A 13,943-nucleotide genomic window follows, 5' to 3' on the forward strand; every position below is an offset into this window, starting at 1 on the left:
TGCAATAGAAAGGCTTTATTATAACCAAAAAACCATCCAATTCCTGCAGCTCCAATCTTGCAAACGAGGGACCCGCAAAATCGAACTCCCGATTCTGCAAACAAGCGCTAAATCCCGCAAAGCGAACGACCGGCCCAGCCCCGAAACCTTCCGAGAGGGGATTTAAAAACTCCCTTCCCGGCGAGCTCAGCTGGCGAAAGCCGGGAGCGAGGAAGCGGCTCGGTGGGATCCCGACGAAGGGCAAGTGGATTTAAGGCCCCAGAGCCGGAGCTATAAATTATGTGGTTTCAAACGAAACGTTTTAAAGCTTGTGCAAAAAAACCCAACCATGTGCAATTCAGAAGCACAGCGTGAACCCCAAATTCTCCTCGCGAAAGGTGTCAAACCTAAGACCGGTGTGGGGGGGCAGCGGGGGCCCACCCACAACGCCCCATCTGCAGGGTGCATTTTGGATATGCGAGAGGGCAAAATATTCCCCCCAATGCTGGGGCAGGGAGAACAAAAGACAGTGTGCAGATGGGGGGAGCCTTTGGGGCGTACCCCAAAAACAGGCAGGCGGGGGGCATGAAGGCACCAGAGGGTTGATGGGGTCAAAGGGGTGACTCCAATGCAGAGGGGGGTGAACCCTGCAAATAAGGAATTAACCCCCTGAAAAGTCTCCATCCCAAGGGGTGGGAAGCTGGGGAGATGCCCCCCCCCAAAAGAGGAGTAAAGAATTGGCTTCGGTGCAGAGGGATCCCCAAAACTGGGAGTGACCTTGAAACCTCAAGCCCATGGTCAGGTTAAACTGTGTCCCCCCAGCAGATCCAAAAGACATCCGGAGCACAAGGCACCAGCCCCCCCCAAAACGTGAGTCTGTCTTTGGCTTGTTCTCCACACACACACACCCCCGAGAGCTGCACCCCAAAAACAAAGGCACTTAAAGGGGTTCACGGTCCATCGGGAGGAAACCGACGCGCGTCGTCTGCGGAGGTATCAGGCAGCAGGCGTTCCAATGCGACCAGCTCTGGGGTGGAGCGTTGGTCCCGAGCCAGGGGAGCCCCGAAGTCACCAGGCTGCACGGACTGCAAAGGGGTCAGCACTCTGGAAGGGAGAGTCGAGAAAGGATCGATCCTGTATTAATGCCCCTGGTTGCAGCCACTTCTGGGGTGGGGCGGCTGGTTACATGGGGACCCCTCGCCTGGCACTGAGATGTGGCCACCTCTGGGGCGAGGCGGCCGGTTACCCAGGGACCCCTCGCCCGGTGCTGAGATGCAGCCACCTCTGGGGCGGGGCGGCCAGTTACCCAGGGACCCCTCGCCCGGTGCTGAGATGCGCCCACCTCTGGGGCAGCTGGTTAGCCAGGGACCCCTCGCCAGGCAGGAAGAAAGGAACAAAACAGCTGGAAAAGAAAAGGGGAAATAATAAACCTTTCCAGCCAGTTTCTCTCCGTTTTCTTTCCCCCGTTCAGAGTGAAGGAAGCAGGCCTAGAACCGCGGGCAATGTTGGATGGGGGGGGGGGGCAGGGGGAGCGTTTCGAGGGAATCCCACAGAAAAATAGAGGTTTCTAAGGGGGAACATCTCCACGTACAGTAAGAAGAGTCCGTTTCTAGTGCAAAGCCCCAACAGTGGTGTGAGTACGTATCAAATTATTCGGGGAACGATTCACATGCCCACTGGCGAGGGGCAGCGACACGCCAACACCCCCCAAGGAGACGGTTTCTAAGGGGTGACCCGCACAAAAAAAGAGGCAGTTTCTAGAATGGATATTGCTCAGGCAACAAAGCCTGCTTCTAACCTTCCCCCACCGTTCATAGTTAAAATAAACACCTGCATTTTGAAGGGGAAAATCTTTCCCCCGTCCCCAGAAAGGCAGTTTCTAAAAGGGAAAATCCCTGGCCTCCAAAAAAATAGTTTTTAAGGGGGAGAACTGCAGCAGTTTCTAAAGGGGACCCCCGGCCAATTAAAAAAAAAAAACGGTTTCTAATAGGGGACCCCCCCACAGCTGTCTCCACAGGGGAGAAACCCTTAGCCAAAGCAAGAAAACGCGGTTTCTAAAGGGGACCGTACACCCCGGGAAGGCAGTTTCAAGCAAGCGCCAGGAGGTTCTGCCTTCGCCGACCGCACAGAAACAGCTGAGTTGGCCCTGGAAGATGGGGGACAAACCCCAACCCCAAGTCTTTTTGGTAAAGAAACAAGGCAGCTGCAGGCCCCCTAAGGGCAGCTTAAAGCCATGGGGCTTTTGAAACCGCCGTGAACTCATCTCCACTGTGTTTACAAAGCCTTTGTTTCTTCTTCGAGTGCTTGCTCATATCCATTCCATTAGGTGTGTGCGCGCCGCGTGCACGATCGTCGGAAGATTTTTACCCTAGCAACACCGGCGGGTCGGCTGTGGAGCCCCCTAGAGTGGCGCCTTCATGGCGCTGAATATATACCCCAGCCGACCCGGCGCCCCCTCAGTTCCTTCTTACCGCCCCTGACGGTCGTTGGAACTGTGGAGCGCTGCTTAGCTGTTCTCCACTTTCCCTAGCTTTATTGTTGTATCATAGTTGTAGTTATAGTTATAGTCTTAGAGTTTGTTGTAAGTTAGTTAAGTAGTTGTAAAGTTGTTCTAAATAGTCCAGGGGGTTAAGGGGGTCGTCTCCCCCCTTTCTCCCCCGGCCGCGGGGCCGGGCTCATGCCCAACGCTCCCGGCTTCAAGCTGTGCGCCTCCTGCGCTAAACCTATGCCCACGAGCGACCCGCACGAATCTTGTCTGAAGTGCCTGGGAGAGTCACACCAGACAGACAAGTGTAAAATCTGTAAGGCCTTTCGTCCGAGAACGAAGAAGGAGCGGGACTTTCGGCTCAGGCAACTTCTGATGGAGGCGGCTCTTAGCCCGGACGCTCCTTCCACGAGCAAGGCCCCGGCACCTAGCACCTCGGTGCGCAGTGCCCCGGCGGCACCGGCTGCGACGACCACGCGAGTGGCGTCAGACAAGCCTCCCCGGCACCGGACCTCGTCGGCACCGCAGACACAGCAAGTGCCTCGGCGCCGGTCCTTATCCCCAGGGCATAAAAAAGCCCATAAGACGGGGACATCAGTGCCGAAGACGCCAGCTCCCCCAGTGTCGGGGGTAGAGCCGCGTCCACCGGTGGAGCAACGGAAACAGTTGCCTCCGGCACCGTCGACTCCGGCGCCGAGGCCGTTGAGTCCGGTGCAAATAGCGTCTCCCCCCAGGCCGGCGGTGATACAGTGCCTCCCGTCGACTCCAGAGACCTTCGCGGCGGCGAGAGACTTAATAGCTCTCACGGAGCCGGCACCGCCTCAGCCACCGGCACCGACTGCACCGTTGACTCGCCCGGTCCAGTCGAGGGGGAAACCTGCTTTGATGCGCCCACCATCACAGGGGCTGGAACCTCGGCACCGGTCCAGGTCCCGAAGCAGGTCCCCACGCCGCTCGCAGTCCCGGCGCCGAATATCGTCTCGGCACCGGTCGTACTCGCGGCCAAGATCTACTTCGCGGCACCGCTCTACGTCTCGGCACCGCTATGATCGTCGGCACCGATCAACGTCGAGACGTAGTTCTCGGCACCGCTACGGTCGGCGCTCGACGTCGAGGGGTCGCTCCCGGCACCGGGCATACTCCAGGTCCTCGTCGAGGTCCAGATCCGACTCCCGGCACCGACGAGGTCATCGGCACCGGTCGCGGTCCCGGCACCGATCGCCGGCACCGCGCGGAGATAGATCATCTCCGGACCGGCACCGTGCGGCACCGCAGCCCACCGGGATGGTTTCATCTCTCTCGGCACCGCCATGGCCGTCTAGATCGGTGTCTCGCTCCTCGGAGGACTTGTCGAGATCGGCATACCCCCCTCAAGGGCGCGCCGATGAACAAAATTTCGGCCACTGGCAGGAGATGGCAGAGGACCAATCTCATGGACCATCTCACTGGTCGTTTTGGACCCCGTGGGCATACCACCAAGAACAAGGGGCTCCAATACCATCGACCTCTCGCTCGGGTCACTCGGTTAGAAGGGCCCCAGAATCCACCATCTCTCGGCCTCCGCCAGGAGGCATGGAGGCTTCGGTGTCCACGCCACCCGACACCAGGGACCCAAGTGCAGGTGATGCCCCGGCCCAAGAGCAAGGGGATCAGGACCCCCCCTTGGATCCGGTACCACCGGAGGCATCCTCTTCCTCCTCTCCGGACGAGGCAGTGGCGGGCACTTCATGTACGGGTCCCCCTCCGATAGATCTTCGGGCTCACCAGGATCTCCTGCGTAGGATGGCCCGTAATATGGACCTGCAGGCGGAGGAGATAGTGGAGGTGCACGACCCGATCGTGAACATCCTTGGAGCAGATGCCCCATCGAGGGTGGCGTTACCTCTGATCCGCACGATCCAATCGAATGCGGATACGATATGGCAAACTCCTGCCTCCATTCCACCCACAGCGAGAGGGGTGGAAAGAAAATACTTTGTCCCCTCTAAGGACTATGGGTACTTGTACACCCACCCCCAACCGTGCTCACTGGTGGTGGAATCAGTGAATGCACGAGAGCGCCACGGCCAGCAGGCTGCAGCGCCTAAATCAAAAGAGGCTAAGCGGCTCGACCTGTTTGGCCGTAAGGTCTACTCAGCCGGAGGGCTACAACTGAGAGCGGCGAACCAACAGGCGTTACTGAGCCGCTACAATTTCAACTCCTGGAACTCTATGGGGAAGTTTAAGGAGTTGATTCCCCAAGAGTCCAGGGAAGAGTTTGGAGCCATGGTAGAGGAGGGCAAGAAGGTGGCTCGGACCTCCTTGCAGGCCTCCTTGGACATTGCAGACTCAGCGGCGAGGACCCTGGCTTCGGGCATCGCTATGCGCAGGATCTCCTGGCTTCAGGTTTCGGGTTTGCCTCCGGAGCTGCAGCAAACCCTACAAGATCTGCCTTTTGAGGGGCATGGATTGTTCTCGGATAAGACGGATTCCCGCCTGCAGAGCCTCAAGGACTCGAGAACAATCATGCGCTCCCTGGGGATGCATGTTGTGGGCCCCCAGCGCAGGCCATTTAGGCCGCAACCTCAGCGCTTCTACCCCCCCCCCGCCTCGTCAGAGACAAGACTCGGCCCGGAGGCGAGGGCGAGGTGGTAGAAGAAGGTGGACCGGCCCTCAACCCGGCCAGAACCAGGGGCCACCTCGACCACCTTCAGGCCCCAGGCAGAACTTTTGAAGGTGCGGTCGAGGACGGCGCCCCAGTCATCCCCCAGGATCCAGCCCCCTCCTTTCGGGATCGCCTCTCCCACTTCCACCGTGCTTGGTCCCTTATAACTTCGGACCGTTGGGTCCTCCGCACGGTGGAGAGGGGATACGCTATCCAGTTTTCTTCTATCCCCCCCTCCTCCCCCCCTTCCCCGTCCCTCTTCAGGGACCCTTCTCACGAGCAACTTCTTATACAGGAAGTTTCTACGCTCCTCGCTATGGGGGCCATAGAGGAGGTTCCAGTGGAATTAAGGGGCAGGGGATTCTACTCCCGTTATTTCCTCATCCCCAAGTCCAAAGGAGGTCTGCGACCCATCTTGGACTTGCGCGGACTCAACAAATTCGTAGTAAAGTTGAAGTTCCGCATGGTCTCTCTGGGGGCCATTATCCCTTCCCTCGATCCTGGAGACTGGTTCGCCGCCCTCGACATGAAAGACGCATACTTTCACATTGCTATTTACACGCCTCACAGACGCTTCCTGCGATTCGTGGTAAACAGGGTGCACTACCAATTTGCAGTCCTTCCCTTCGGCCTATCCTCGGCCCCACGGGTGTTCACGAAATGTATGGCTGTCGTGGCAGCGTACCTTCGTCGGCAAGGGATACAGGTGTTCCCGTACCTAGACGACTGGCTGGTACGCGGTCGCACCAAAGAACAAGTTCGCGATCACGTCCACATAATAGTGCGCACATTCAACAAGTTGGGTATCCTACTCAACAAGGACAAATCCACTCTAGAACCTACCCAGAGAATAGAATTCATCGGTGCGGTTCTAGACTCCAGACGCGCACAAGCCATCCTGCCAGACAATCGCTTTTGCACCATCACGAGCCTCATCCAAGGACTCAAGGCCTTCCCAACTACCACGGTGAGGTCATGCCTTACCCTGCTGGGTCACATGGCTTCCTGCACGTACGTAACCAGGCATGCCAGACTTCGGCTTCGCCCACTCCAGACCTGGGTGTCATCAATATACCGCCCACATCGGGACAGCCTGAATATGGTGGTCACAATCCCGAACTCGGTCCTGACCTCCCTCACATGGTGGCTAGATCACAATGTGGTTTGCGAGGGGATGCCGTTTCACGCCCCACAACCCTCTCTGCACCTGGTCACAGACGCTTCATCTCTGGGTTGGGGCGCCCATCTCAACGAGCACCATACCCAGGGCCTGTGGACTGCACCTCAGCTAGCCCTACACATCAATGTTCGGGAACTGATGGCGGTGCGCCTGGCATGCCAGGCATTTCTCAATCTCCTACGTGGCCGCTGTGTGTTAGTTCTCACCGACAACACCACGGCCATGTTTTACATCAACAAGCAAGGAGGAGCACGTTCGTCAATTCTATGCCAAGAGGCCATTCGCCTGTGGGACTTCTGCATCGCCCACTCAATCCATCTCACGGCATCGTTCCTCCCTGGAGTCCAGAACACTTTAGCGGACCGACTCAGCAGGTCCTTTCAAACGCACGAGTGGTCTATCCGTCCGGACATCATACATTCCGTCTTCCAGAAGTGGGGGTTTCCCCAGATAGACCTGTTTGCATCTCGAGACAACAGGAAGTGCCACGTGTTCTGCTCCCTGCAAGGTCGAGCCCCAGGCTCCCTCTCGGATGCGTTTCTCCTTACCTGGAAAGACCACCTGTTTTATGCCTTCCCTCCGTTTCCTCTGGTCCACAAGGTACTGCTCAAATTGCGCAGAGACCAGGCACAGGTGATTCTGATCGCTCCAGCGTGGCCGAGACAACATTGGTACACCACGCTGCTGGAACTCTCGGTTCAGACACCGATCCCGCTTCCGTTGTATCCGGATCTCATCACGCAGAACCACGGCCGGCTGCGTCACCCCGACCTGCAATCACTCCACCTCACGGCGTGGCTGCTCCATGGTTCACCCAGGCAGAGCAACAGTGTTCACACTCTGTCCAACAGATTCTGCTGAGCAGTAGGAAGCCTTCAACACGGACCACATACTTGGCCAAGTGGAAGCGGTTCTCCTGTTGGTGCGAGCAACGAGCCACGTCCCCATTGCACGCACCTATTCCTCTTATTTTGGAATATCTCCTCTCCCTAAAACAGCAGGGGTTGGCGATATCTTCAATTAGAGTTCACCTGGCCGCTATATCGGCCTTCCATCCAGGGGAACTCGCGTCCTCGGTATTCTCTAACCCGATGGTCGTTAGATTCCTCAAGGGCTTAGACCGGATGTACCCACAACAACGTCAGCCCGTTCCGACGTGGGACCTCAACCTGGTTCTCTCCAAGCTCACAGGTCCTCCATTCGAGCCACTGGCCACCTGTTCACTTCTGTACCTATCCTGGAAGACAGCCTTCCTCGTAGCCATCACCTCAGCAAGGCGCGTTTCTGAACTCAGGGCGCTTACATCCGAGCCCCCTTACACAGTTTTCCATAAGGATAAAGTGCAGCTTCGTCCACATCCTGCCTTTCTCCCTAAGGTGGTTTCTCCATTTCATATCAACCAGGATATATTTCTCCCGGTCTTTCACCCTAAACCACATGCTTCTCGCCAGGATCAACGTTTGCATTCTCTGGACGTACGCAGGGCCCTGGCCTTCTATATTGACCGCACAAGGCCCTTTAGAAAGACGACGCAACTCTTCGTTGCAGTGGCCGACCGAATGAAAGGCTCACCGGTCTCATCACAACGCCTATCCTCCTGGATCACGTCTTGCATCCGGACTTGCTACGACCTGGCAGGTGTCTCAGCACCCCACCTCACCGCTCACTCCACGAGGGCACAAGCTTCCTCGGCGGCTTTCCTGGCGCAAGTTCCGATCCAGGACATTTGTAGAGCTGCGGTTTGGTCGTCAGTCCACACGTTTACAGAACACTATGCACTAGTGCAGCAGTCCAGGGACGATGCTGCCTTTGGATCAGCGGTTTTGCACACAGCAATGTCTCACTCCGACCCCACCACCTAAGTTGGGCTTGGGAGTCACCTAATGGAATGGATATGAGCAAGCACTCGAAGAAGAAAAGACGGTTACTCACCGTTGTAACTGTTGTTCTTCGAGATGTGTTGCTCATATCCATTCCAAACCCGCCCTCCGTCCCCACTGTCGGAGTAGCCGGCAAGAAGGAACTGAGGGGGCGCCGGGTCGGCTGGGGTATATATTCAGCGCCATGAAGGCGCCACTCTAGGGGGCTCCACAGCCGACCCGCCGGTGTTGCTAGGGTAAAAATCTTCCGACGATCGTGCACGCGGCGCGCACACACCTAATGGAATGGATATGAGCAACACATCTCGAAGAACAACAGTTACAACGGTGAGTAACCGTCTTTTTTGTAGAGTCGCCCCACACCCTTGGGTCGTTGAGAAGCCACCATCCGCAGTCCCAGCCCCACTCTGTGTTTACGTAGGGTAGCCCTCAACCTCCCCCCGCCAGCTCTTGCCAGACTTTCGAGCGCTGTTTACAAGCAGGGGTATTTTTGTAGGGTAGCTTACAAAACAAACACCTTGCGGATGTTAGTAAACAAAGGGGAAGGTTTCTGGCTACCCTGCAAAAAGAAGCTCTTTGGAAAACCATGACCACAGCCCCCCGCCCCGAACCTGCGTCCCCCTGACCCCGTGACCCCCAGATCCGCCCCGTACCTGGCCCGTCCCTTCCGCCCCGTCGTCCCTGCAGCTCCTGGGAGCGGTGGAAGTCGATGCTGGCGTAGGCCTGGGGGCTGGGGCCACCGGCCGCCCGGGGGCTCCCATCCGGGCCGCCTCCTCCCCGGGCCAGGTCCAGGGCAACGTAGTTGAGTCCCGGCTCCTCCCAGGCGGGGATGCCCCGCTCCCTGCAGCGCCGCCTGCCGGGCTCCGCCCTCGCCGGCTGGCCCGGGCCGGGCCGGTATTCGATGCTGACGTACTCCCCGGGGCTCAGGGACACCGGCTCCTCCAAGCTCTCACTGCTGGTGGAGGAGGAGCAGGAGGAGAGGCGCCCGGGCACGGCCAGCTGGGCCCCGTGCTTGTAGGTGCGCGGCAGGGAGCGGAAGGGGCAGGGGGCCTCCCCGGGGGCGCCGGGCGGGGGGCTGCGGCGCAGGGGGGTGCTGCTGGCCGAGCGCCACAGCGGGGACATGTTCACGTACTCGGGCGCCCAGCTCCCGCTGGGGGACATGAGCATGTACCCGGCGGCTTCGCCCCGGGGCGGAGAGACGCCGCTGGGGCTCATGGGCACGTAATCCGGCTGCCCCGCGCCCGGCAGGGCTGCCCCGGGCAGCATGGCCATGTAGCCGGACTCTGGGCACCACCCTGGCTTCCTCCGCCCGGCGCCTGTGCCCAGCGCCAAGGGGGGCAGCGACGGCCGCTTGCAGCTGGGCGCCCGCCCCTCCGGGGAGCCTGCCGGCTCTGGGCTGCCCGTCGGGCGCCCCTCTCCGGGGCTGGAGGATCCGCCCTCGTCCGACGACGCCAGGGCGTAGTCCCCGTCGGGCAGGCGGCGCCCGGAGCCCGGCAGCTGGGCAGGGGGCAGGCGCCGGGCCGGCACCGAGATGGGGGCGGAGGCCTGGCCGCGGCCTCGCACCCGGCACTCCTCACTCAGCCGCTTCATGGCCTCCAGGATGGTTTCGTGGATGTGCCGGGCCACCACCAGGTCCTCCACCTGCATCCACAGCTCGCCGGGGCCCGTGGCGGCCGAGCGCCCCACCTCCAGGAAGAAGTAGTTCTCCGAATGGCCGCAACGCCGGACACTCAGCAGCTGCAGCAGTAGGCAGGGGGCCGGGGCGCCGAGCTGCACCAGCTCCACCGTGCTCTCCGCCAGGCACAGCCGGTGCACGCCCACCAGGTTCCTGGCCTGCCCCAGCCCCTTGGGGCGCAGGCTCACCTGCCACACCTCCCGGAAGGGCCACGCCGCCCCGCTCCCCGGCTGCGACAGGCCTGCGGGAAGGGGAGGAGAGGGTTAAACCAGGTGGGGAATGCGGCTGGCTCTGCGGAGGGGGCAGAGATGGCACTCGGTGGGAGACAGGTTCCCCGGAGACCCCTCGCCCGGCGCTGAGACACCCCCACCTCTGGGGCGGGGCGGCCGGTTCCCAGGGACCCCTCGCCCGGCGCTGAGATGCAGCCACCTCTGGGGCGGGGCAGCCGGTTCCCAGGGACCCCTCGCCCGGCGCTGAGATGCAGCCACCTCTGGGGCGGGGCGGCCGGTTCCCCAGGGACCTCTTGCCCGGTGCTGAGATGCGCCCACCTCTGGGGCGGGGCGGCCGGTTCCCCAGGGACCTCTTGCCCGGTGCTGAGATGCGCCCACCTCTGGGGCGGGGCAGCCAGTCACACAGGGCCCCGCGTTGAGCTGTGGCAGTGGCTGGATACGAGCACAGGGCAGGTGACCGGGAAGCAGGGTGGAGGGGGGGGGAACAGGTGGGAGAACAGGACCAAGGAATAAACAGACCCAAAGATCCCAGTGCCGTGGCAACCACCCACGTCACCCTGGTGACTGACTGTTTCCATGGGGACCCAGGGGAGGGGGGAGACAGCTATGGTGGGAAATGGCCGGGGAGAGGTAATTTCGATAGCTGGAAACAGGATTGAATATTTAATATATTTAATATTTCCTGGAATATTCCCCTGCTGGGCGCAGGGAGAGAACCCAGGAGTCCTGGCTCCCAGCGCCCCCTGCTCTAACTACCAGCCCCCGCTCCCCTCCCATAGCTGGGGAGAGAACCCAGGAGTCCTGGCTCCCAGCCCCCCCTGCTCTAACCCACCAGCCCCCACTCCCCTCCCAGAGCCAGGGAGAGAACCCAGGAGTCCGGGCCAGGTCCCTGTAGTATTGTTGGTCTCTATTGCATATGGCACTAGCTGTTCCAGGGCAAAGTTTGCTGCCTGCCCTGGGTGAATTGTCCGGGCGCTCGGCCACGCTGGGCCCTGGGACAAAACGGGACAGATTGGCCCAATTCCTCGGCTGGCGCCTGGAACCGTATCAGGGCTTTTATCCACCCCCATCCTGCCTCTTCTGGGGCTGGACTTTGCCCATATGAGATTTCGGAAATAGAACCCAGAGCCCACCCCGCTCCCGGAATCGGGGAGAGAACCCAGGAGTCCTGGCTCCCAGACCCCCCTGCTCTAACCCACCAGCCCCCACTCCCCTCCCAGAGCCAGGGAGAGAACCCAGGCGTCCTGGCTCCCAGCCCCCCTGCTCTCTCCCTGGCTCTGGGAGGGGAGTGGGGGCTGGTGGGTCAGAGCAGGGGGGGCAGGGAGCCAGGACTCCTGGGTTCTCTCCCCGGCTCTGGGAGGGGAGTGGGGGCTGGTGGTTAGAGCAGGGGGTGCTGGGAGCCAGGACTCCTGGGTTCTCTCCCCGGCTCTGGGAGGGGAGTGGGGGCTGGTGGGTTAGAGCAGGGGGGGCTGGGAGCCAGGACTCCTGGGTTCTCTCCCTGGCTCTGGGAGGGGAGTGGGGGCTGGTGGTTAGAGCAGGGGGTGCTGGGAGTCAGGACTCCTGGGTTCTCTCCCCAGCTGTGGGCTGCCCAATTGTATTTTTCAGTCACTCCCCCGTACCGCTGCCCACGCACCAGCCTCCCTTTGCCAGGTCGGTGGCCCCCTCGCCTGCCCTCACCCTTGGCGCGCAGCTCTGTCATGGCGCAGTACCAGGCCTCCTGCTGCTCTGGGCTCTCGGCCGCCACCCCGAAGGTGCCATCCCGGCCGTACAGCACGATGAGGTGCCGGTGCCGGGCGTCCGCCCGCTTGTTGATGTTCAGGGCACTGGCCAGGGGGAAGCTGCGTTTGGGGCGGGCGCCGCCAGCCCTGAATTTCTTCTCGCTCTCGTAGTACTCCAGGCGGGCCGGTCCCCGCTCGCTGGGCGCCCGCAGCACGAAAAACCGGCGCCGCTGGGACTTCTGCTTCCGCAGGTGCCCGCACAGACGGACGTCGGCCACGGGCGGGTCGCCCTCACCGGCCGCCTCCTCCATGGTGCGCCAACTCAGGGGAACAGGAGAGTTAAGGCATGCCCCCCCCGCCCTGTTTGCAACGCCACCACATCCGGCCTGCTTCGGGGGGCAGAGCTTTGGGGGTGCCTAGGGTTTGTCGCTACACCTGTCCTCTTTGGGGGGGGGCAATTCACACACACCCCTCTTTCGCAACTACCTCTTTCGGGGTACCGAGCTTCGGGGGTGCCCAGCGTTTCACGCCACCTCTGCGCCCGGATCATCTCCTTCCCAGGAGTTCATTCCTCTCCAGTTTTGCAACCTGCTGTCTTTCAAGGGCGCCTCCCCCAAGTTTTTGCAACAGCACCAGGACTCCCTTCCGGGGGGCAGAGGTTTAGTGCCTTCGCCCCCTGGATTGGGCCTGCCGGAGACCCAGGAGCATCGAAAGGAGGCGCCGTTGCAAACTCGCTTCTCTTGCGTCCCGCATGTGTCCAAAGCCTGTGCCGAGCGCCGGGCAGCCTGGCCCCGCTTCGCCGTGATTTCACGGCCGGTCAGTTTGCAGCCAAAGTCGCCTCGCCATGCCGGAGCCAATTTTGCACAAGCCACGGCAGCGTGCAAACAAGAGTCCCTTTGCAATCTCGAACGGCTGCAAAAAACCAATCTTCGCAGAGGTGCAGCCGCGCAGGCCCTCGCTGGCCAGCTGCAGCCTTGTTTGCACTAGGACACGAATTTCTTCTTTTGCAATCGGCTCCGGATTTGATTTTAATAGAAGTCACATGAAGAGAAGCGAAATAAATCAGCCGAGTTTTTTTTTTTTCCATGCGGTTTGCTGGCGCAAAACTGGAAGCCAGCGAAGGGGAGGGGGGAGAACAGGACTTGGAAAAATAGGAGAAAGGAGCAACGTTGCTTTTTGCAGCCGAAAGATCGCTCCGCTCTCGGCCTGGTTTCGCCCGCAAAAGTTTGGATCGGCGCCTCGCCCCCGAACACGGAGGCCGCCTGGGATCTCCCGGTTGCAAACAGCAGCGCCAGGCGACCGCACGATTCTTAACACTTTTGCACAGAAGCGGGACGGGCGTCTCGCTTTCCACGCAAACGAGGCACGGAAAAAACTCGAGCGAGGGGCTTTCTCGGCACAAAGCCACGGGCCCGGTGGAGAAACCCCCACGAAAAGCTACTGTGCGGGGAGGCGGCTGGCGCTGGCCCCTGAGCCAGAGATTGATGTAGCAAGAAGGGGGGGGACAAGTTAACGCGGAGGGGGGGTTCTTGGAGGACTTGCAGAAAAGGCAAAGGGGGGGGACCCTTCACACAAGTGGATCCCCCCCGTGCAGAAGCAGGTGGAGCGGGCACAGAACCCGGGGGGGCCCCTCGGTGCGATCACCTCCCAGGTCAGGAGTGTGGGGGGGGGGGCTGCGATAACCCCCCCACGGGCGAGCCAGGCCGAGCTGCGAGCCCCGAGCGCGGCACAGTGCAAAGGGAGCAAATGCGCCCGGGGCTGCGGGTCTCTTCTCCGCCCGGCCCCGGCTCTCCCGGGCAGCCCGGCCCCCGCCCCCGCCGCTCCGGGCAAACACCCGCTGCCATGAGGCGGCTGCTGGACCTGATTGATGGCTCTGCAGGCGCGGGGGAGGGGGGGATTTAAAGGGCCAGCAAAGGAGGGGGAGCTGCTGCCCACCCCCTCCCCCAACCCCTCGGGTCCTGCGTCTCCCTCACGAAGGGGGTAACCGGCCGCCCCGCCCCAGAGGTGGGCGCGTCTCAGCGCCGGGCGAGGGGTCTCCATGTAACCGGCTGCCCCACCCCAGAGGTGGGCGCATCTCAGCGCCGGGCGAGGGGTCCCTGGGGAACCGGCCTCCCCACCCCAGAGGTGGGCGCATCTCAGCGCCGGGCGAGGG

At 61.2% G+C, this 13,943-nt stretch overlaps 1 protein-coding gene across 3 annotated transcripts; it reads right to left on the reverse strand.

The window, feature by feature from the left end:
- Nucleotides 1-13,849, reverse strand: LOC112059111 (insulin receptor substrate 1-like). 3 transcript variants are annotated; one of them, XM_065570490.1, is made up of 4 exons: nucleotides 12,278-13,849; nucleotides 8,822-10,084; nucleotides 1,322-1,381; nucleotides 1-1,083 (listed from the first exon to the last, which is right to left on the reverse strand). In XM_065570490.1, the coding sequence occupies exons 1-4, from the start codon at nucleotides 12,339-12,341 to the stop codon at nucleotides 1,076-1,078; spliced, it is 1,395 nt and encodes a 464-aa protein (XP_065426562.1). In that variant the 5' UTR covers nucleotides 12,342-13,849; the 3' UTR covers nucleotides 1-1,075. The 3 variants fall into 3 exon arrangements, with proteins under 3 accessions (XP_065426562.1, XP_065426561.1, XP_023958433.1); XM_065570489.1 differs by lacking the exon at nucleotides 12,278-13,849 and adding an exon at nucleotides 11,751-12,271; XM_024102665.3 differs by lacking the exons at nucleotides 1,322-1,381; nucleotides 12,278-13,849 and adding an exon at nucleotides 11,751-12,271.
- Between the last annotated feature and the right edge of the window lie 94 nt (nucleotides 13,850-13,943).

Source organism: Chrysemys picta, chromosome 16 (genome assembly GCF_011386835.1).
Source record: "Chrysemys picta bellii isolate R12L10 chromosome 16, ASM1138683v2, whole genome shotgun sequence".
In the NCBI taxonomy this organism is placed as follows: Eukaryota; Metazoa; Chordata; order Testudines; family Emydidae; genus Chrysemys; species Chrysemys picta.